The following is a 25,496-nucleotide window of genomic DNA, read 5'->3' on the forward strand; positions in this document are numbered from 1 at the left end:
CATATACCCTGAGAAAACCATAATTCAAAAAGAGACATGTACCACAATGTTCATTGCAGCAGTATTTACAATAGCCAGGACATGAAGCAACCTAAGTGTCCACTGATAGATGCATGGATAAAGAAGATGTGGCGCAAATATACAGTGGGATATTACTCAACCATAAAAAGAAACAAAACTGAGTTATTTGTAGTGAGGTGGATGGACTTAGAGTCTGTCTGTCCTACAGAGTGAAGTACGTCAGAAAGAGAAAAACAAATACCATATGCTAACACATATATGTGGAATCTAAAAAAAACAAAAAATTGGTTCTGAAGAAGCTAGGGGCAGGACAGGAATAAAGACACAGATGTACAGAGTGGACTTGAGGACATGAGGAGGGGGAAGGGTAAGCTGGGATGAAGTGAGAGAGTGGCATGGACATATATACTTTGCCAAATGTAAAATAGATAGCTAGTGGGAAGCAGCCTCATAGCACAGGGAGATCAGCTCGGTGCTTTATGACCACCTAGAGGGGTGGGATAGGGAGGGTAGGAGGGAGACACAAGAGGGAGGAGATATGGGGATATATGTATATGTATAGCTGATTCACTTTGTTATACAGCAGAAACTAACACACCATTGTAAAGCAATTATACTCCAATAAAGATGTTAAAAAAAAAAAAAAAAAGAATCCACCTGCCAGTGCAGGGGACACAGGTTCGATCCTTGGGCCATGAAGATCCCACATGCTGCAGAGCACCTAAGCCCATGTGCCACAACTACTGAGACTGCACTCTAGAGCCCATGAGTCACAACTACTGAGCCCACATGCCACAACTACTGAGCTCACGCTCTGCAGCTACTGAAACCCACATGCTCTAGGGCTCGTGTGTCGCAACAACTGAGCCTGTGTGCTGTAACTACTGAAGCCTGCATGCCTAGAGCCCATGTTCCACAACAAGAGAAGCCACCTCAATGAGAAGCACATGCACCGCAATGAAGAATAGCCCCCGCTCACCACAACTAGAGAAAGCCAGAAAGCCCGCGCAGAGCAAGCTCCAACGCAGCCCAAAAAAATAAGAAAAAACAAGACAACATGGACACGTGGAAAAAAGTAGTCAGCATGATAGGTAGTACGATTGTGACTGATTCTGTTCTTTTGAAGTCTTTTTATTGTTTAAAATGTTTAAGAGAAATGTTTAAAAGAAAATACAAAATGTTGTATACAGAAATTAGGAAATAAAACAATCCAGAGGCAAACATCACATTCAAAACATTTCTTTCCTATCCAAGTATATTTGCTTTTGACTTTAGCTCTCAGTGACATGGAAATCTGTTAAAGTCTTTTACAGTTCATCACATATACAGGGTAAACACCCCCTCCCTCCAGTGTTTGTTTACAAAAGGCAGGGGATTATAATCTTCAACAAAAGGGGCTGGGGAATACAATCATAAATAAGAAGTCCACCGAATAGTTCCTTTAAAGACCTTTTCCTCTCTCCTCTTTGTTCTTACCGGCTCAGTGTATGAAAATCCCAGACCCTCTGCAGCTGATTTTATTAGTTCTGATTCCAGTTTATGATGCTTCACAAACATCGCCAAATCCTACAGAAAAAAAAAAAAGAAAATGTATATTTAAATAACAGGTAAAAGGTATGATTAATGTTCAAGTGGAAATAATTTTCTTTAGACAGTAACAAATGAGCTAAAAAAATATTCACAGCTGCAGAAAATGTCTCTATCTCTGTAGATTTTCACAAGCTAGCACATAGGCGAAAAACACGCTTTTAGCATTACTAATTAAAGTTGCAACGAACTGAGTCCTAGAACCTTTACTAAATTGTTAGCTATTTTTAAGAGAAGTGTTATATTTTTACCAACTCTCCCCAGAGCACTGAGCAGAATAATGAGTTTCTTCTCAGAACATGGGTCTCACCTCTCTGGCCTGGATAGATGCTGGGTCAGTGCTGTCATCCAACAGACTCTCATAGTAATCAACATTGTCTCTGACATCCTCGTCATCCGGATGGAGTAGAAGATAGGCCTTGGCACACTCCAAGGCTTTCACATATTCGCCAACTGAAAAACCCAGGAGTTGCGGCATTAGAGTCAGTCTAGGTTGGTCTACAAAATTTTTAAAAGATATGTCAACACATCCACGAGAGTCAGCATGAAATGATCGGTAAGAGGGAAGATGCTACCTCTGTATAGCACAGGGAACCCTACTCAATACTCTGTAATAACCAATATGGGGAAAGAACCTGAAAAAGAATGGATATATGTATAACCGAATCACTCTGCTTTACACCTGAAACTAACACAACATTGTCAATCAACTGTACTACAATATAAAATAAAAATTAAAAGAAAAGAGGGAAGATGCCGTGAGGCTGAGTAGAAGCAGCAGAAAGAGTTGCAGATGAAAGGAAGGACAGGATTTCAGGTATTCCAAAGGTACTAACTTCGGTCTGCTCTGCTGCTAGATGTCTTCAACAAATTATCAAAAGCTCCACCTGAAGATATCTGCTGGCAACTTACATTATTTAATACAGAGTAGAATTTTTGAAGTTAATTCTGATTTTTGTACTGAATTTGAAAACATGATATCTAAGACCAATTTCAGCAATCCAGATTCTATTAATTGCTTTTAAACATAAGATGCTCACTCTTTCTTTCTCAATGAGACAAATGGAAATTAAAACTTTATTGAGATATCAATTTTCACGTAATGATTTGGGAATATTTAAAATTTGATCATATATTCTGTTGCTGTGCAATGAAAAGTGTCCTCCATGTGGAGAAAAACTCGGCAACATCTGTCAAAATTACAAACAAATAAACCGTTTGATGCAGCAACTGTACTTCTAGAAATTTATCCTATAGGTATTTATATGCAAACGTAAATGACATACAGGAAATATTATCCATTTGATCATTGATTGTAATAGTAAAATATTACCAACAACACAATGCTCATCAGTAAGGAGACACATTAAATAAATTATAGTATGGTGATATCTAGATATAAAGAAAAATTAATGAGGAAGATCTTTATGTACTGAAACAACTAGATTGAGCCATATAAAACTTCCCAAACTTGACCATTTTTGACCAAGCAAAAGGGAAGTTCATAGGTCCAACATACTAAAAGAAATCTGATATGTATCGTTAAGTGAAGAAAACAAGGTGAGGAAGAGTGTAAATAATGTGCTATCTTCTATGTGTAAGAGGATAAAATAATTCAGAGACAGTGTGTGTGTGTGTGTGTGTGTGTGTGTGTGTGTGTGTGTTGTTTCTGTATAAAATTTTGGAAGGGTAAATAAGAAACTGTGGATTTTAGGGCGTGAAATTGGGTTGTGGGGAAAAGAAAGAGAGGTTTTTAAATATTTAGTCTTTAAACCTGTGAGTATATTATCTTTTCAAATTAAGTCAAAAAACTAAATTTAAAAATCACATAAAATATCAATCTAGTATAACTTTCATGGCATTGGCACAACATTTGCCCACTTGTGGTTTCACCATCTGCTCTTGTTCTGAGCTGTAGTGATGTGAGGTGAGACAGAAGATGCATACACACCCATAGCTTGATTACAACTGAGGAAGGTGGAGGACTAACCCACAAAAATTCGATGTCTCTTGTGATGAGCCACACCCCTTCCCCCCAAAGTTTTTCACAGATGATCCACGCTTTACCTCGATAGTAGGCAAACTGCAGGTAGTCATAATGTAGGGGAAGAAAGTTCTCGATTGGTGAGAGGCGGCCAGGGCGGGTGGCAAGTTCCCTCACGCATTCATGCTGACAAACCAGCACCTGCACATAGTGATCTGAAAAACAAGAGCCAAGAAGTGGGTTCCTCTCATCTGCTCAACGTCCAGACTTCAAAGTGAGAACCACGGTTACGCAGGGCATCTCACCTCACCACACACTCTTAGAGAGATATCATTATCATCCTCATTCATGACCAGAAATCCTTTTCACAAAGAAAGTAAGTGACTCGCCAACTTCCTAACCAGTGATCACTAGACTAATTACTAGTAGATTCTAAATGTATGGCACTCTTTCCTTCCGTGTATTCTTTTTCTACATCTCCTGAAAGTGACATAGGCCATCTCATCCCACCCATGCCCAGCTGAGTAGATTACTTTACTTAACAACTTGGGGGTCTCTTTTTGGACTTTAGATGGCCTGAAGTGTCCTGGAGTCAGGATGGGAAGTTCAGATCCCAGTTATGTTAAGGACCGGTTGAGAGAAAGGAACTGCCACGTACGTGGGGAGTTCACACAGAGAAGTGAAGCCACAATGCTCTTTTTCCCTGTTAATATTTTCAAGCCACTTTTACCAAAGGGGAAATAAAAACAACATTCCTTTACATCCATTGATCAGGAACCTATTCTACCCAGTTACAAATTAGTCTATCACCTGGACACTATAAATTCTAATACTGTAGGGACTGGTAAAACAGGAGAAGCTAAAGAATTTGAAGAAGCATTTTGCCTCTTTTTCTTTGTTCCCCTTTCTTTGTTCCCATTCTTCTCACTTGCAAACAGGCCAGGATCCTGAAGTGCAGGGGTTTTCATGCTCCTTTTAGCTCTGGGTTCTATCTCATACAAGCATGAGCAGAGGAAACACAAGTGGCTAATGTCCCAGAAAGAAAACGCTTCTTACATTTTGCCCCGACTCTGATTTCTACAATGAAGATAGAGGCAGTCTTTTCCATTAAGAGAATAGTCCATTCATGCTTGTGCAGAGCAAGTTCTCCTGAGAATAATGATAAAACCACCCGACTTCATGACTGTACAGTCTAATCCACAACTGCCTCCTTTCAAAAGGCTTTCTATTATGCAGAGTCTGGCTTGTATCTAGATGACCTTGAAGAGGGACCCCCAAAACACAGCAGAAAGGAAATAACTGTTTCCTGGTGTGTAGGGAAATGTGCTAGTTCTCTTAAAACCTGGCTAACTCAATCTAATATAGTACAGCTAATAGGATCACAATCATCCATTGGTTCTTAATTTCAGTTGGAAGACATGAGGAGAAGAATGGGTTATGTTTATTTGATTAGCATGTTATAAACAAATAGCTAGCTATTTTATTTCTTAAGAAAACAACAAACAACTCAAGCATTTCTCTGAGTTTCGCTGGCCATTTGCTTTCCTTTTTACCTTTTAATATACACTCTTAATTCCAAAACCCAAGCAAAAGGAAAAGGTGGGAAACACACCCAACAGGAATCCACAATCTGAATGAAAGTATTTTTCAAAGTAAGATATTAATAGCAGCAAAATAAGAGTGACAAAATGATATCCTTTAGGGCTTCAGTGAGCATGGCTGGTAATAAATAACTGCATTCAAAAGCCATTTGTAGTTTTCTCCAATTGGTAATGTTCTTCCAAGTCTAAAAGTAAAAAACTCTGGCTTTCTAAATACATTCTGTATTTTAAAAGCCAGTTTTACTCCTAATCGAGAATAGTTTTGAACCAGGCAGGAATTTACATAGTTTGAGTAATGATATCCCTTTTTATTAGTTGTATTCCTTGCCTACTTTCTATAGCAAATGTTACTGTGAAATGATTATGTTTTAATAGGTTTGAGATTCAAGACACTCGCATGGGAATACTTTTAAAGATTTCCATCTCATTATGAACTGGATATGCTTCAAATTCCTGAGAAGACTTACCATATTCCTGCAACATATAATATTTGATTAAACTTGAGGGACTATGAATTTTTTTATCACTTTTCTTTATTGGAAGTGGGGTGATGGTGGTGGTAGCTGTGTTAGCAGCCTGACTTAGGAGACTTCTATTCTTTTCCAGCAACCAACAGGCTGTGGTGACCTCAGAAAATTGCAAAATGTTAATTTGTGGGAATTTGTCAGTCAATTCTCTTAAACCAGATCTAGGACATTTGCCAAAGCTGTTCAGTGGCCAGTAGAGGTAGGTGTAGAGAGGAATGTGGGAATGAAAGCAGGGAACCTATCCTTAAAAAAACTACAAGATAGTAAACTGTAATAAAGGAAAAGCCTGCCCATTCTCAAATAAAAGATTAAGTTAAAGAAATATTCAGCAATTGAAATGTGAAGCACACATAAAAGTGACATTCAAATGAGCAGTGTTTACAAAAATGCAAGTAAATGGCTCTGGTAGAGGCCCAACAAAATAAAACCTTAAGGGAAAAAAATCCCCAATAATGCTGTATTGATTTTAAATGAATTGAGTTGAACTTGGATAATTGAATGTGTAGCAAATAAGTCACTTGACAAATAATATATTTACAATAGCCAAGGTATGGAAGCAGCCTAAGTGCCCATCAATAGATGAATGTATAAAGAAGATGTGATATATGTGCACACACAAGGAACAGTACTCAGCCCTCATCCATAAAAAAGAATGACATCTTGTTACTTGTGACAACATGGATGGACCTAGAAGGTACTATGCTAATAAGTCAGAAAGAGGAAGAAAAATACTATATGGTTTCACTTATATGTGCAATCTAAAGACAAAACAAAACAAAACAGAACAAATGAACAAACATAACAAAACAGAGACAGAGTTATAGATACAGAGAACAAATGGGCCAGAGGGGTAGGTGGGGGGGGAGGAAAAAAATAGGTGAGGGAGCCTAAGACATACAAACTTCCAGTTGCAAAATAAATAAGTCATGGTTATGAAATGTACAGTGTGGGGAATATAGTCAATAACTATGTAATATCTTTGTATGGTGACATATTTTAACTAGACTTATTGTGGTGATCAGTTTGAAATGTATAGAAATATATATATTTCTAAAATGTAAAAAAAAAAAAAGGCTAAAAGAAGGCACATTGATTTTCAGTTTACTTCTTAGTCTAAATTTTGACTGATAGATATTTCCTAATTACCCCTCTAAAAAACCTCAACACAAACTTGCACAAGGCTCTTAGATAACCTCATCCACCAAAGGGCAGACAGCAGAAGCAAGAAGAACTACAATCCTGCAGCCTGTGGAAGAAAAACCACATTCACAGAAAGACAGACAAGATGAAAAGGCAGAGGGCTATGTACCAGATGAAGGGACAAGATAAGACCCCATAAAGACAACTAAATGAAGTGGAGATAGGCAATCTTCCAGAAAAACAATTCAGAATAATGATAGTGAAGATGATCCAGGGCCTCAGAGAAACAATGGAGGCAAAGATCGAGTAGATGCAAGAAATGTTTAACAAAGACCTAGAAGAATTAAAGAACAAACAAACAGAGGTGAACAATACAATAACTAAAATGAAAAATACACTAGAAGGAATCAATAGCAGAATAACTGAGACAGAAGAACGGATAAGTGACCTGGAAGACAGAATGGTGGAATTCACTGCTGCGGACCAGAATTAAGAAAAAAGAATAAAATGAAATGAAGACAGCCTAAGAGACCTCTGGGACAACATTAAATGCAACAACATTTGCATTATAGGGGTCCCAGAAGCAGAAGAGAGAGAGAAAGGACCTGAGAAAATATTAAAAGAGATTATAGTCGAAAACTTCCCTAACATGGGAAAGGAAATAGCCACCCAAGTCCAGGAAGCGCAGAGAGTCCCATACAGGTTAAACCCAAGGAGAAACATGCGGAGACACATAGTAATCAAACTGGTAAAAATTAAAGACAAAGAAAAATTATTGAAAGCAGCAAGGGAAAAATGACAAATAACATACAAGGAAACTCCCATAAGGCTAACAGTTGATTTCTCAGCAGAAACTCTCCAAGCCAGAAGGGAGTGACATGACATATTTAAAGTGATGAAAGGGAAGGACCTAAAACCAAGATTACTCTACCCAGCAAGGATCTCATTCATTTTCAATGGAGAAATCAGAAGCTTTACAGATAAGCAAAAGCTAAGAGAATTCAGCACCACCAAACCAGCTCTACAACAAATGCTAAAGGAACTTCTCTAAGTGGGAAACACAAGAGAAGAAAAGGACCTACAAAAACAAACCCAAAACAATTAAGAAAATAGTCATAGGAACATACATATCGATAATTACCTTAAACATGAATGGATTAAATGCTCCAACCAAAAGACACAAGCTCACTGAATGGATATAAACACAAGACCCATATATATGCTGTCTACAAGAGACCCACTTCAGACCTAGGGACACATACAGACTGAAAGTGAGGGGATGGAAAAAGATATTCCATGCAAATGGAAATCAAAAGAAAGCTGGAGTAGCAATACTCATATAAGATAAAATAGACTTTAAAATAAAGAATGTTACAAGAGACAAGGAAGGACACTACATAATGATCAAGGGATCAATCCAAGAAGAAGATATAACAATTATAAATATATACGCACCCACCATAGGAGCACCTCAATACATAAGGCAACTGCTAACAGCTATAAAAGAGGAAATTGACAGTAACACAATAATAGTGGGGGACTTTAAAACCTCACTTACACCAATGGACAGATCATCCACACAGAAAATTAATAAGGAAACACAAGCGTTAAAAGACAAAATAGACCAGATAGATTTAATTGATATTTATAGGACATTCCATCCAAAAACAGCAGATTCTTCTCAAGTGTGCACAGGACATTCTACAGGATAGATCACATCTTGGGTCACAAGTCAAACCTCAGTAAATTTAAGAAAATTGAAATCGTATCAAACATCTTTTCTGACCACAATGCTATGATATTAGAAATTAATTAAAGGGGAAAAAATGTAAAAAACACAAACACATGGAGGATAAACAATACGTTACTAAATAACCAAGAGATCACTGAAGAAATCAAAGAGGAAATCAAAAAATACCTAGAGACAAATGACAATGAAAACACGACGATCCAAAACCTACAGGCCACAGCAAAAGCAGTTCTAAGAGGGAAGTTTATCACAATACAATCCTACCTCAAGAAACAACAAACATCTCAAATAACCAATCTAACCTTACACCTAAGGGAACTAGAGAAAGAAGAACAAACAAAACCCAAAGTTAGTGGAAGGAAAGAAATCATAAAGATCAGAGCAGAAATAAATGAAATAGAAACAAAGAAAACAGTAGCAAAGATCAATAAAACTAAAAGCTGGATTTTTGAGAAGGTAAACAAAATTGATAAACCACTAGCCAGACTCATCAAGAAAAGTAGGGAGAGAACTCAAATCAATAAAATTAGAAATGAAAGAGAAGTTACAATAGACACCACAGAAATACAAAGCATCCTAAGAGACTACTACAAGCAACTCTATGCCAATAAAATGGAAAACCTGGAAGAAATGGAAAAATTCTTAGAAAGGTATAACCTTCCAAGACTGAACCAGGAAGAAATAGAAAATATGAACTGAACAATCACAAGTAATGAAATTGAAACTGTGATCAAAAATCTTCCAACAAACAAAAGTCCAGGACCAGAATTCTATCAAACATTTAGAGAAGAGCTAACACCCATCCTTCTCAAACTCTTCCAAAAAATTGCAGAGGAAGGAGCACTCCCAATCACATTCTATGAGGCCACCATCACCCTGATACCAAAACCAGGCAAAGATACTATAAAAAAAGAAAATTACAGACCAATATCACCAATGAATATAGATGCAAAAATCCTCAAGAAAATACTGTCAAACAGAATCCAACAGCACATTAAAAGCATCATACACCATGATCAAGTGGGATTTATCCCAGGGATGCAAGGATTCTTTAGTATATGCAAATCAATCAATGTGATACACCATATTAACAAATTGAAAAAGAAAAACCATACAATCATCTCAATAGATGCAGAAAAAGCTTTTGACAAAATTCAACACCCATTTATGATAAAAACTCTCCAGAAAGTGGACATACAGGGAACCTACCTCAACATAATAAAGGCCATATATGACAAACCCACAGCAAACATCATTCTCAATGGTGAAAAATTAAAAGCATTTCCTCTAAGATCAGGAACAAGGCAAGGATGTCCACTCTCACCACTCTTATTCAATATAGTTTTGGAAGTCTTAGCCACGGCAATCAGAGAAGAAAAAGAAATAAACTGAATACAAATTGGAAAAGAAGAAGTAAAACTGTCACTGCCTGCAGATGACATGATACTATACATAATATTAGTTTATCTGTAGAGACGTGGATGGATCTAGAGACTGTCATTCAGAGTGAAGTAAGTCAGAAAGAGAAAAACAAATATTGTATATTAACGCATATATGTGGAACCTAGAAAAATGGTACAGGTGAACCAGTTTGCAGGGCAGAAATTGAGACACAGATGTAGAGAACAAATGTATGGGCACCAAGGGGGGAACATGGCAGAAGGGGGTGGTGGTGTGTTGAATTGGGAGACTGAGATTTACATATATACACTAATATGTATAAAATGTATAACTAATAAGAACCTGCTGTATAAAAAAATAATTAAATAAAATTCAAAAAAAACCTCAACAATTTAAGACCTATATTTTCACAAATATAGAGTATTAGTAACCTTTTAATCTCTGCAATGTGATTGATGGATATGTCATCTCCTTCCTTCCTTCCTTCCCTCATCTTTTCTTCCTTCCACCCATTCATTTAACAGATATTCACTAAGCACCTGCTATTTGCCAGTCACCATAAGTAGGCAGTGAGGATTAAGCACTTAACAAGATAGGGCAATAGCCAAGTGAGAGAAGACAACATTTTCAAGTCTGTAAGTGGAAATGAGCCTGGAGTATCTTAGGAATTAAAATAAGTACAGCGGGAATAGATTAAAGAGATAGAAAAAGAGAGACGATGAAAATGAACACTAGTACGCAGTCATGAAAGTCCTTGTTAAGGTTTTGGGTTTTATTTCAAGTGCAATGGAAGCCAGTGGCGGGGCAGGGGGTGATTCAGCACATCTGTGAGCAGACTTTCTGTTTTTTGGAAAACTGTTCTGTCTGCCTACAGAGTAAAACCTGATCAGAACATGAGGACCAGCAAGGAGACTATCACAGTGAATTAGTTAAAATATAGTGTTGATTTGAACCAGGGTGGTAGCAAAAGGACTGGAGGGAACCAGGAAATCTCAAATGCTATTAGGAAGTAGCATCTTTCAAAGTTTGGTAACAAGTCGGAGGGGAATAAGAATTGAAGGAAATGTTGGATTGAAAGATAACTTCTAGGGATTTGGCTTGAGCTACTAGATGAGTGATGCTTTTTATGAAGACAGAAAACATTGAAAGTTGGGGAAAGAAAACTGACTTCATTCATTTGCATTTCTATGAGTATATGAAAAGTTGAACATTGTTTTTCATGTTTTATAACTTGGAATACAATATGCACTCAACAAATATGTGTTAAACATTTATTATTGAATAAATAAGCTTTGCCCATTTTTCAACTGTGTAGATCTTCAAAGTATGGGCTCTAGAGTGAGAAAAACCTAGGTTTGATTCCCAGTTTCACCTTAATCCCATTTCTTAATCTTTCTGAGGTCTAAATCCCTCATTTAAAAGGGGAGAAGAGGGTGAATAATAATACCTACAAGGAGTTGTTTATAGGATTAAAAGAGATATAGCTATATAAAAGGCTCTGTATATTTTAACTGTTAAATAAATTCTGCTTATTTTTATTACTACCAATAAATAAGAAATGAATTACCAGTACTACTAATAATTCACAGTCTGTGTTTAAGTATTAATGATATTAACTGTTTTCCTGTAAACATTTTGCAACTTTTTCCACTTGCTATTACAAATCAATTTGATTAAAGTAGCTTTTATATTTATAAATCTTATGTAAAATCTATCTTTTTCTTAAAATTTCTTGTCTTTCATCATGCTAAGAAGAGCTTTCCTACTGTTATACAAATATTCCCTTGCATTTTCTTCTAAAAGTTCTATTTTTACTCATATTATTAATATAATAGAATTTATTTCGTGTATTTTTTCATATGCAGCAGAGAACTCAGTCCCCACCATACATGGTTAACTAGTCAAACCTCCCCGATTAATGTATAATGAACTTTACCTATTATTTTAAAGTGTTATATTAAAATCCCATATGTAACAAAATATTCATTTAAGTAATAGAAGAAGACTATACAAAGATATTCACTACTACATTATTAACCATAATAAAAAACTGCAACTTCCTTAGTATTCATCAGTAAAGGACTGGTCAAATAAATTATGCTTTCCCCATATAATGCAATAAGGTAGATCTACATGTACTTACATGAGAAGTCCACAATATATTGTTAAGCATAAAATAAAACAAAAACAAAACATATACTGAAAATCAATATTTACAGTGTTGTCTTATTTTTATAAAAATGAAATAATAATTATAAATAAATACCTAAATATTTGTGTATGTATCTGAAAAAGCTTGGAAGCATAGTCACCAAAATTTAAGCTAGGGAAAGTAATCCACGGGAGAGAGGATGGCATACGTATATGAGAATTTTTTTACAATTATACTTTTTACAATATATACGTCTACATTATTGGAATAGTTTTACAGATGGCATGTAGTATTTCTATAAACAGGAAATCAAGGGAAAAAATAAACTTTACCTGCAATGGCTTCATAGAGACCAGCTTTATACCCTAAGTACTCATACTCCTCAAATCTCTGAGGCCCCTCACACAGGGCTCTGCACTCTGTATCTTCATTGAAATATTCTCTTAAAGCTTGTTCAAAGTACTTGATAGCTAGTTCAAAGTCATCTGCCTCATAATGTTTAACTCCTTCACTGTAACTCTCCTGTAAAGAAACAAAGAAAAATGTTTTTTCAAAGAGCACCCAAGGGGCACTTGGATGGCAAAATGCAGGCAGACTCTGGATCACTTAGGTAGGTGGGTGTGGGACTCTTGTGCTGTGGAAGATAAAGAAGGATCGCACTGGGAGATAAAGGGAAACTTCCCTGGCTTCAACTAATTGTAAATGAGAAGGGACTGACTGAGTAAGCCTACTGCTGTGGCATCAATCAATTTCATTTTCTTCCTGAGCTCACTCAAGACTACATTTTCTAACCCTTTTAAATGCAGGTAGGGCCATGCAACAAAGTGCAGGAAGATGGATGTGGGTGGACGTGACACTCAATTCCAGGCCTGGTTCAAATATATATATTTTTGTGTGTGTATACTGCAATTTTACTTCAGTTGCATAAACAAAGTTAGTGTGTAAGAAATTTAAATGAAACAGTATGGTAAAATTATCAGAGAACCAAAAAATCTAAAAAGGAAGTACACCTAAAACATGAGAATTCAACGTTCATTAATGTTGCATCTTCAATTTTGATTGACACTTGATGCTTGCAAATTTTGAAACAAACTTTGAGATCATGATGACTATTTTGAATAGATTTCAGCACCAGCACTAAGGTTTGTGCATTCAGTTGGTTTGCAGTTGACTTGTTAGCCATGTACATAATGTATAGTACAGATTTGTCACAGATCAGATCACAGCGTTGAAGGAAAGAAGTACCTTCCTGTAATTAGAAAGGATCCCCTAAACTGCACTCAGCTTAAGACATCCAATGTACAAGAGCACGGAAACCATCATAATAAAGTGGCTCCAGGGAACATAGTTCATTTTTTAAAAAAATAAAAGGAAAAAAGACTTTCATCTAAAATCTTCCTCTCTTAGCCTTTTCTTCAGTCCTCTTGGAGGCCACACATTGAGAATGGTGATGTATCCAATTGAAAAAGATGCCCTTTCAACACGCTGTGAATTTCAAGTAAGATTTCATTTAAAGGAATAATTATGTAGCTTAAAAAAATCAAAATTTGTAAAGTACAGGTACCGTGGAAAAAGCCACTGGACTAGTTGCTGGGAAACCATGGTGTGACCCTGAGCAATTCACATGGGCTTCAATTCCAGTGGGTAAAATTGAAGTGCTGGAGTGGGTGCTGAGGCTCAGAGAGGGTTACAGACATTTACGTCACATCTTACTTTTCACCATATCATACTGATTTTCTAAGTTAATTTTCTTTTTCTTTCAATTTTTCAACCCTGAATTACAATACTTCATCTTGGGAACTCTGAAAGTGTAAAAATGATACCGTATTGGACGTTGGAAATCAACGTGAGATATCCATTCATAGGAATTTGCTTTGAGTCCATTGAAAATTAGGAGCACTAAGTTCATCATGGTTAGGACAGGGTCCCCAAAGCTCACCAGGTGTGGTTTGGCATCCCGATCTACCAGCTGGAGGTCTTCAACACCCGCCATCGTTCTGTAATTCTTGATGTTCTGCTGCATTTCCATGTGCTCAGGGTTGGCCATGAAAAATGTGTGTGCTGCTTCCACTGCCTTTTCCAGCTGGTTAAGCTATAAAGAGAAAAAAAGAGGATCAAATGAAGGCAAATATTTCTAAACTGGGTTCAGTACCAGTCCAAGGTCTCACAGACAGAAAGTGTCAGGGCTGAGTTTTAGTTCACATTCACTCTACCCAGCCTCCACACTAAAGGGCAAGAGGTTAATAAACAGTGCTCCTAAAATGATATGTGGGTATTTTGGCATTGGTGAAAATGGATGAATGTGCTTTGTTCCAAGTTTGTTTCCTTCTCCCTCTTTTCTAAGCCATATGTGTTTTCTGGGAAATTGAATCTACATGCTTCTGTTTGTCTTACGATTGATCAAAATTAAAATCTGCCAATGCTGTGCCACCTCTAATTCACATTTTCAATATTTTTGTCTTTTATTTTCTCTTCTTTTCTTTTTGTTCCTTTTGCCTTTAATCCTGACAATGGAAGAATAAACTGTGACTTTCTGAAGGATGAGATTAGGGATACCTCCCACTCCTCCAAATCTGTTTTCAGGCTTTAGAATGTGAAGAACACAAGGTTAAAGGGAATAAATTTTTCCAATCCAGAAGAGATGCTAAATACAGCACACCACATTCCTTTGATTGAGAAATTGATTCCAAACTTACAAGTTGGATTCTCATTAATATAAAAGGAAGGATTTTTAATAAACTACAAAGACACTATAAATCTCCTCTTAAACCACTTAATAAGCTGCTCTCCATGTAACGTGCAATGATGCATTTTTTGGTAACAAAATGTAATTAAATTTACTTGATTTAATACATTTTGCCCTATGCTTTATCCATGGAGAATGTCTATAGACAGAACCCTTTGCCTCATTTCAGAAAAGTGAATATTCACACTAGTACTAGTCATTTTCATGGTGAAATCCAAATTATGCTTGGTCTATTTTGAAGTATAAAGAAATGAAACTCACTGTTACTGAACAAATAAATATAAAATCATGGAAGGCATATAAGATTCACCTGAGTAGGCTTTTGATAGTCTGGCCACTCAAGTATTAGTAAGAAATAGAAAGTAGTAGTAGGTTCCGGAGTTCCCAGTCACTGCCTTCTCATGATATATAAAGAACTGTATCCCTTACTACAGAAAACATAAACTGCCCTATTTTAAGATCTGATATCCTTAACCTTGTCTAATAATAGTAAAGCCTTCTCCTTTTTTTTTTTTTTTTTTTTTTTTTTTTTTTTATTTTTTTTTGTGGTACGCGGACCTCTCACTGTTGTGGCCTCTCCCGTTGCGGAGCACAGGCTCCGGATGCATGTGGGATCTTCCCGGACCGGGGCACGAACCCGTGTCCCCTGCATCGGCAGGCAGATTCTCAACCACTGCGCCACCAGGGAAGCCCTTTTCTTTTTAATTTGCATATTCTTCGCTACTGGCCTTCCTTCCATTAAATCAGCTTTCCTTGCCACTTTTACCTTTGTTCTCGATTCTGTGGTTTCAGAACTATTTTTGCTGTCAAAATCATTCATTTTGAATTCCTGGTTTTTTTCTTAAATTTCCTCAATTTCTCACACACCAACACAGACAAATATGAGTTGTATGGATATCTACATAGTGACAAGCATATAGCTATAGAGGAAAATGAATAGGTCCTAAATCGGGTATGTGTCTACACTTACTGACCAAGTGAACCTGGAAAAAGTCATTTAAACACTTGTGTCTTGGTTCTCCATTAAGAAACTGCCATACCACCACCTACTACATAGGATTTTGGAATGATTTAATTGTGTATTATATATAAATGTGCTTCAGAAATCACTAAAACTCTAAAAAAATAAAACTGGATACAATTTATATAAGATCTATTCATTTCAAGGATGTGAATATACTCTCATTAATGCTGGGTATGTACAGTCTACAACTCCCATAGACACATAATTTATGAGGATATAGTGAGGTACTTGTGGTTGGTGGAAACGGCCTCCAGTTAAGGGCCAAACTATAAGTTCCGAACACAACAGGTTAGTACTGACACGCTCTAGTTTTATAACACCAGCCATTAACATTGAACGAAAATAGATACATTTTTATAAATTTTGCACTTTCCTACCTTCATGTTTTGCTCAGACTGTTCCACTGACCTAGAGATCCTCTGACACTTGGATTTTCTTGTTGGAAATCTAACATATCCTATAAGGCCAAGCTTAAATCCTGCCTTCTCTAAGAAATTTTTTCTCAACCCTAAAGCTACAGTCAAGCACTGCAATATCATTGTATCCCTGTTCTTCTACTGGCACTTAGCATACTCTGTCATATGTGGCACCTACCTAAGTACATTTGTTACTCCTAGTAGAACTTTCCGGGGATAGGGACCACATGACTTACTTATTTCTTTGTTTTCCATCTACTTTACATATAGATGATGTCTATGATATGTCTAGGAAAAGAGAAAAAATAAATTCTAAGAAGCAAACATTTACACACAAATCAAAAGGTATATTACATGTGAGTGTGCTTCATAAGCTATAATGGACTAGAAGGATGTAAGTTTAATAACAACATCTCTGAGAGCTTCCAATACTGATGATCACTGATGAATGTGATTCAGTGGCTCTTGAAGACTGTTAGCCAACACTGATACATTGGTTCCTTCTCTTAAGTTTGACCACATTGGTTTTTTGCTTATTTGGTGCTTTCCCCATTTATAACCCAGTATTAAACATAATGCCATGTTCCCCAATATAAATATAAAGAAGATTCCATGACTTAAGGTTAATCCATAAAACTTATTCATGAACTGGCTTTGAAATTATTGTGAACCAGTTCAGGAAACTAGAATTGGCTGCCAGAGATTATATATAAAACAGGCCATGATTTTAACTGGAAGCCTGATATCTTTGTAGTTCATTTTTGAAATTAGATACACACATCTGAAGTGGTAGGAAAAGTCCAGGTGAACATGTGTGTGCTACATATAAGCCTGTACTATTAGATGGAGATTATTATAAGGCCATATAAGTACTAGGTTTCAGCTAAGGAAGGATCTACCTGCTACTCCATTGAAGCAAGCAAGAAGCTAACTGCCTTTAAAGGCTTCAAACTGGATTTCCTTTAAGACCAGACCAAATTAAAACATACCACAGGAGAAGGTAACTCTAATGTGAGGGTAACTCTATGCATTAGAAAAGTAAATTGTAAAATAAAGAACAACTGAGGAAAGGGGAATGATTCAGCAAGATGGTATCATGCTTTGGGGGAGCTTGCTGCTCTACTGAGATATGAGAAATAACTGGTAAGAAATGCCTTCAACAAGCACTGGTTCACTTCATCTCAGGCTGTGAAGAACTAAGGCAAAAATTTTCTCCTGCCAGCCATGCTGCATGAAAAAAGGCTGATTAAATCAACACCCTGCTGATGTTTGGAAGTTACTCAGTCAACTGGTGAGTGAACCAGACTCTACTGACACACAAATGGTTTTCCATAATGAATAATAAAGGAGCATTTCAAAAATGTTTAAAAACTGTCAATAGCTATCCATTGACCACAGAGGTGATTCCAGAAACTATGTACCACGACATTCAGGAAACTGTAGGATTTGGCCCCTGCCCTATCTTTCTAGCATAACTTCCTCCTATTTACCACTATGCAAACTTTTCCCAGGAAAGTTCTAGAAAAACTTCTAGAAGTTTTATAATTTACCAACCCCCATTCAAGAAAACACAGGCTCAGTACTCCAGCCATACCAAATTCTTTATTTCACTCATTCATTTATTCAACAAATATTTATTTTGCATTAAATCCATGCCAGGCACTGTGAAAGTCGATGAGAATAACTACATGGCCAAAACAGACAAAAACCCTGCTTTCCAGATGTTTACAGTCTCATCCAAGGGGACAAACCTCGAGTAAATCAATCATTAATGAAAATAAGTTTAGATTGCAGTAAGTGCTATGAATAAATAAATGAACAAACAATACAGTAAGAGCTGGCTGGGCTGGGTGAAAGCAGGACTCCTTTAGATAAATTAGTCAAGTAAGGTCTCTGCAATGTGATTTTTGAGCTGAGACTTAAACGTTGAAAAGCCAGTCATGAACAGAAGAGGAGGAAGAGTGTTCCAGGCAAAAGAAAGTCAAGCAAATGGAAAAAGCTTGACATGTTTTAAAAGCAGAGTAGAAACTAAGAAGAGAGATTTGAGAAGTTGGATAACAGATCACTTGTACGCTACAGTAAAGAGTTTGAACATTATTCTAAGTGCAAGAGGAAACGATTAAAGAATTTTAAATACCTGATACATATTTTCAAATGATAATTCAGACTGCTATGTGGAGAACAGATCTTTGGTAGCAGGCAGGAGAACACTGCAGTAATCCAGGTCAGAGGTAATGCTTTCACATCGCAAAATAAAAATGGGACAGCATAGGTTTGCCCCCTCTTTTGAACCCCTCCCTCTTCCATTCTTTTGTCTTCCTTTCCATTTTTGCCCATGCCATAGCAAAATTTCTCAATTCCTAAGGCAGACGCATAGCCCAAAAGGAAACAATTCTAAAATTTCCAAACTTATTTTAGGAAAGATATACAAGTTCCCTCTCTTGTGAATTAGCATAAATATGAAGCTCAAATATTTTGAGTGTGAGTTTAGAACAGCTTGTAAGACATGTGCAAGAAAGGAAAGGGACTAATTCTAAAACACATTAAAAGATGTAAAGAACACTGCGTCCATATGGGAACATATGTATATGTATAACTGATTCACTTTGTTATAAAGCAGAAACTAACACACCATTGTAAAGCAATTATACTCCAATAAAGATGTTAAAAAAAAAAGAACACTGCATCCTTTTGTAAGAGAATATTTAAGATCACATTCCATTTTCTGAAGCCTTTTATACAACTAGTATAAAACATCAAGCCTGAAATAAGTAATTTCCATTCTTGTACTCAAACGACTTTTTCAATAAGGAAAGGAATTCTTTCTCTACTTTCCCCACCCTAACTTTGGGAATTCATCCAATATCATGCATTTTAGTTTGATGCAGTGCTATATTTTTGCCTTGGCTCTTTACTTAAATTTCACAATATAGCAACTTTAGAGAATTTTTAACCCCATATGAAGTTTCTTACCAACTGCCAAACATGTAAATAGACAGTGAAGACATCCTGTTTCTAAGCCACAGCAGAATTTTTAAGCTCTGATTAGTAGCATAATCACATTAGATGCAGGGGGAAGGAAGTCATCAGATTACAGCATGTACATCATCCTGAACACTAAAAATTCATGGGCTAAAAACTTTCTTTTATGAAGCGGGAGGATTTTTTTTTATTAATGATGATACCCAACACTTTTGTAGATACTTCAGCTCTTGCTAATGTCTCCAAATTTACCTCAAATTTTTGTCAACCTAAAGTTAATTTTCCTTCACAGAACCACATCGTTAAATAAATAAATAAACTTCAAATAACTGAGCAACATATTAAAAGAATACTGTTGGGAATTTCCTGGCAGTCCAGTGGTTAGGACTCCGTGCTTTCACTGCCAAGGGCCCAGGTTCAATCTCTGTTTGGGGAATTAAGAGCCCGCAAGCCATGGCATGGCCAAAAAAAAAAAAAGAGAATACTGTTAAAATAAAGACCCATCCAATTTTGAAACAAAATTTGGAAGCAGTTTGCTTGAACTACTGAATTAAACTAAATCCTACAAATTACAGTGTTCCAAATGTAATGACCAGGATTTTTCATGAGAATTCAATCTTAGGAAATTCCTAAACATTTCCATATAATGGAGTAAGATTTTTAGAGAGTCCAAAAATAGCTATATGAAAAATAACTTTTCCTTCTTATGCCATAAATTCTGGCGATGTTACCATCCTTTATTTTGTTAATATAACTTGCAAAAAGCCCCATATATTGAGCTCTTTTCATAATCCAGTTATAGTAAATAATTGGTTGATTTTCCTGATTAATTTATAAAATTAATTTCACCAGACATTGAGGACTACATGATAGACTGTGAACTAAACTGTATTTTCATTTACTGTTAACTGTATCATGCTGGTTTATAGTATATCAAAGTGAAGCTAGTATATTTCCATTTTTTTCTTTGAGTTTTTTTTGTTTTTGCTCCCATTTCAAAAATCTAATTATACAAATAATTGCTTTCACAAGGTAACTCAAAGTTCTTTTGGATACAGAAAAGGTGCAACTTACTCAAAAGATAAACCTCCGTAGTAAAGGAAATTTCTAGTAATTAAGTTCTTTCCTGCATGGCAAGGGAGAAAATTTAGAATTTTTTAGCTTTAAAGAACACATAGGGCTTCCCTGGTGGCACAGTGGTTGAGAGTCCGCCTGCCAATGCAGGGGACGCGGGTTCGTGCCTCGGTCCAGTAAGATCCCACATGCCGCGGAGCGGCTGGGCCCGTGAGTCATGGCCGCTGAGCCTGCGCGTCCGGAGCCTGTGCTCCGCAACGGGAGAGGCCACAACAGTAAGAGGCCGCTTACCACAAAAACAAACAAACAAAAAAGAACACATAGTAATTCACACATTAGGTGTTGACGCTAAATGAAGAAAACTAACTTATCTTTGCATTTACAGAATGTTAGTCTAAAGTGTAGTCATGGTTATAAGTAAATATTTGTAGCTTTCAAAATGCTATTTGGTAAGGTTTAGATGAGAAATGACATATTTAAAGAGTAACATTTTCTCTGTGGAGTAAGCTGGAAAGGAAACATATGTCTTTTTAAAGCACTCTCTTTTGCCAACTGCTTGTATCCTTTCCTTCAATTACTTACTGTCCTGAGCCTGAATAATGGACTCCCGTTTTTTCTAAACGCTCTAAGTTTTAATCTGATGTTTACAACTGAACGTTAAACACTGATGGTGCCTTGCCACCGTCAAATGAGGTTACCAGTATGAACTCAGTGGAACGACAGATTCTATCAGTTAAGCTTTCAGGAAGATTTCTTATCTAAAGAAAAACCGTCTCTCAGGGTAACAAAAACACTAAAGTGAAGGAGCAAAACTTTTAAACGAGCTACTTCATATTAGAGACTATTTAAAACAAAAAGTCCTTGAGTTTTTGAGAAGAAAAAAAAAACAGGGAACTCAAAGTATTTGCCAAAAAATTTGCCAAAACAGTCCTCAGGCTGTCTGTGTATTGTTGTATTGTCTAAGTCCTAACAAGAGAACACAAAAGACTTGGATGGCTGCTGGGTAAGGAGAGAGTACTGTCTCAGTGATGGAACGGAAGCAAGTCATATCTGCCACGGATCAAATGAAATTAACGTGTGGTTTATTGGTATGTTACTGTTATTTTTAGTTTTAAACATTAGGACAGGGTAAGACTGAAAGACTGAACAACTGGGAAGGCATCTTAACCTCTGTGGTATTGTCCAGAAGTCTCCCTTGAGGTGTCAGAGAATGACTAACATTACCGAGAAGAAAGTTTAGGCTAAGACCTCTCTGACCTTTGTTTCCTGCTACTGTTTTTCAAAACACAGCTTTCATCCTCTTTAAAAATGTCTTTGGACGGTCACTCATTTCATGTTCAGTTTTGCCAACATCCCATGACTGTTGTAGTAATCATCACTTTAACGTGTAAAGAATCTTATTCGTGTCTGATTTTGAAAAATAAATAAATAGAAATCCAATGTCCCTCTTTATGATCTCAGAATTGTACTCTCCTTTGTGACCCCCATATCATGTGAACATAATTTTGTCTGTGAGCTTGTTAATAAGAATTTACACGCGTGTACTGTTGTGTAGTTTGCAAAGCACATTACAATACTACTAACAAGAATTAAAATAACAAAAATGATCATTTATCAAGTGTATACACAATCCTGATTACGAAATTCTTCAAGAAGCTGGAAGATGAACCCCTGTACATCACCCCGGGCCCAGTGCAAAAGTAGTTGATCATTATTTACAACAGCACAGTCATAATACAAACAGTGAGCTACAGCACCATGGGGAAGCTAGTGCTGGCACAGACTGAGCGGCCCTTCATGAACCTGATGGTATGAAAACGAAGTTTGTTGTTCTAACTGTTCACGCATGCTTAGCTTCTGCCTGGCTTTCATTATGACAAATGGAGATGAATGCAGTCTATCCCTAGTGACCCATTGAAAAGTTCTAGCTGGCCATCACTTTGCTAGAGCCAACAGCCTAATTGCTCACTACCAGAGTTGTATCTCCTCAGCAATCAGCAGCCAGATCACATTCTTTACACCAAACTTCACAAAGGTGCAATCATTTGAATTTATTTGTCAGATACGATTGCAGAACGGCAAATAAACTGGATTTGGGCTTTCTGCTTCTAAGATATCCTTTAAAAATCAGCACAGAAATAGCTTAATATAGATCTGGCACTGATTTTTCTGCTCCTGAGAATATAAAAAACTTTTCAAAACTTTTTTTGTATATCAGCCACATCGTTTTGTGAAAGAACAAAGTGATGGGTATAAAATGCTCGTCATAGGTGAGAAGGAGCGGGAGAACCGAGGACTGAGAATCAAAGTTTGGGTTTAGTTTCTGTTTCTTTCATAAGCACCCACGTTTCCTGAGCGGATGACAGATGAAGGAATATGTGTCAGGAAAAAGAAGTAACACACTGGTCTTTGCCTTCTTAAAAATTGTAACAGTGCTAGGATAACGCTGGAGATAGCTCGCCAAAGTTGATGATTTGGGGAGGGGCTTTAGGGTTTAGTGAGCGTATAGAAAAATGCTATCATTACCATTTCTACCATCTTCTTTTCATTTCGGTCTCCCTTCCATTTTGTGTTTATGAAACAAATTTAACATTCCACCCAAACCACTCCACTGTGAGAAATATAAGAATAGCAAACAAGCAAATCAAACGCTTTCTCACTTGTACCTTTTTGGTATAAAGATGCCACATTCCTCTATAAAATATAAACTTTCTCTTGCTCTTATAAGGGTGGGGAGATTTACTTCAAAAAGTATTTCAAAACCTTCACTTCAGCTTATGTAAAAGAAAGCACCATGGCTGCAAGCCAAAGGGAGTTTCACTCCAAAGACCCCTCTTGGAGGGGACTCCAAGAAGAGACTAAGGTCCTTTCAGGTATTTAACCCATCAGGATGACTAATTGGTACTCTTAACCTGACAGGCTGCAGGGTCTTATTAAAGAGGTGTTTTTTGTTTTGTTTTGTTTTGTTTGCGGTATGCGGGCCTCTCACTGCTGTGGCCTCTCCCGTTGCGGAGCACAGGCTCCGGACGTGCAGGCTCAGCGGCCATAGCTCACGGGCCCAGCCGCTCCGCGGCATGTGGGATCTTCCTGGACTGGGGCACGAACCCGTGTCCCCTGCATCGGCAGGCGGACTCTCAACCACTACACCACCAGGGAAGCCCAAAGAGGTGGTTTTGATGATAGAGTTCTTTCAATGTTTCATTAGCTCCTCTGGCATCACACCTGTACTTTGTGAAACATTCAGCCACAGCAATAACCTTAGGCTGTATTGTAAATTAAATATCCCTGCCATATACACAGGTTAAATATAAACCCAAACATTTCCTCCATACCTCAGTCAATAGACTGTATTGGAAAGAAGTTCCAGTCCACCTGAATTTCTGAGGAGGTTAAAGCTTGGAGAAAATCTGCTTACTTACTGAACATTTTTCTGTTACTTTGGTGGAACTTGCATTGGTCTTCTGAAAATTAACTTCCATTAACCAAGATAACCAGGGCTAGAAAGGCCCTTTAAATCACATAGTACTAGTGCTTCACTTTGCAGGTGGATAAAACATTTGCACAGAAAATCAGTGGCAAGACTGCGGTTAGAATCTACATCTTTTCTTAAAACATTCACAAACATGTATTTGGGATTTTAATCCCTGTGATTTCAAAGTAGAGGTGAGTTCATGTAACAAGCATTTCCTGCTCACCTCTGCCATAGAAAGAACTGTGATAGATGTTCTCTGAGGATATAAAATATTTACAATACAGTCCTTGACCTTTTATTAAATACAGTCCAACGGGGCAAGGAGACTTACATGACTATTAATATCAAGAACTAAGTCTGTACAGGTAGAGTGAGTTACAGTCAACACGGTGCTATTGAAATTGAGAGAAATTTGAAACTACAGTAACCTGGAAGGTACAGGAAAGGCCTCATGGAGAACTGAGGACTGAGACTGGGTCTTGAAGGACAGAAAACATGGGGATGTCTCAGATGCAGAATAAGGTGAGCAGGAAGACATAGGAATGACTCAGATGTTTTTATAGAATAGTAATTTGGCTGAACTGGCTCATGTGGAAGGACTAGATTGCGGAGTAATGGAAAACAAGGTTGAATGCAGCTGGAATTTGGGGACCTTTGAACACTAAACTGAGGTGTTTTGACTTTTATTTTTGGAAAAAGAGACTCAGATATATCTATGTGTGCATGTATGTGAGTGTAGTTATGAAAATAACCTCTGTATCATTTCAAAAATAATTCAAAAAATAAAAATATTTGAGGTAACTATAAAAGTGTTGTTCTTAAGACTTTTTTTTGGGGGGGGGAGCAATTTTAGGTTCAGAGCAAGATTGAGAGGAAAAACAGATATTTCCAATATCTCCCCATGTTGCCAAACAGACATAGCCTCTCCCATTATCAACATCCCTAACCACAGTGGTACGTTTGTTACAACTGAGGAACCTACATCAACATACCATAATCACCCAAAGACCATAGCAATCACTACTGGTAGTATACATTCTATGGGTTTAGAGAAATGTATAATGACAAGTATATATCATTATAGTATCATACAGAGCATTTTCATGCCCTAAAAATCCTCTGTTCTCCATCTATTCATCACCCCCACCCCAACCCCTGGCAACCACTGATCTTTTTACTGTCTCCATAGCTTTGCCTTTTCCAGACTGTTATATAGTTATAATCTCAGTATTGTGACTTTTCAGATTGGCTTCTTTCACTTAGTGATGTGCATTTGAGGTTTCTCTGTCTTTTTCACTTGATAGCTCATTTCTTTTTAGCATTGAGTAATATTCCACTGTCTGATGTACCACAGTTTATTTATTTATTCACCTACAGTATGAATAAATACTGTAGGTATGTCAGTATTTGTGAGCAGTAGGTCATGGCTGTTTCCAAGTTTTGCAAATTATGAATAAAGCTGCTATAAACATCTGGGTGCAGATTACTGTGCTAACATAAGTTTTCAACTCCTTTAGAGAAATACCAAGGAATGATATTGCTGGATGGTGCAGTAAGAACAGTTTAGTTTTGTAAGAAACTGCTCTTCTGTCTTCTGGAGTGGCCTCACCATTTTGCAT

The 25,496-nt window shown here is 36.9% G+C and overlaps 1 protein-coding gene across 1 annotated transcript in view; it reads right to left on the bottom strand.

Moving 5' to 3' along the window:
* Positions 1-25,496, bottom strand: part of P3H2 (prolyl 3-hydroxylase 2) — a 155,638-nt gene that overhangs the window by 26,800 nt on the left and 103,342 nt on the right. The window contains exons 3-7 of the mRNA XM_024768591.1: positions 14,103-14,255; positions 12,496-12,685; positions 3,676-3,807; positions 1,919-2,061; positions 1,498-1,587 (exon numbers count right to left, since the gene is read on the bottom strand). Of these exons, the coding sequence (XP_024624359.1) occupies positions 1,498-1,587; positions 1,919-2,061; positions 3,676-3,807; positions 12,496-12,685; positions 14,103-14,255 (708 nt within the window). The remainder of the gene's footprint in view (positions 1-1,497; positions 1,588-1,918; positions 2,062-3,675; positions 3,808-12,495; positions 12,686-14,102; positions 14,256-25,496) is intronic.

This window comes from Neophocaena asiaeorientalis, unplaced genomic scaffold, assembly GCF_003031525.2.
Source record: "Neophocaena asiaeorientalis asiaeorientalis breed wild unplaced genomic scaffold, Neophocaena_asiaeorientalis_V1.1 scaffold225, whole genome shotgun sequence".
NCBI lineage: Eukaryota > Metazoa > Chordata > Mammalia > Artiodactyla > Phocoenidae > Neophocaena > Neophocaena asiaeorientalis.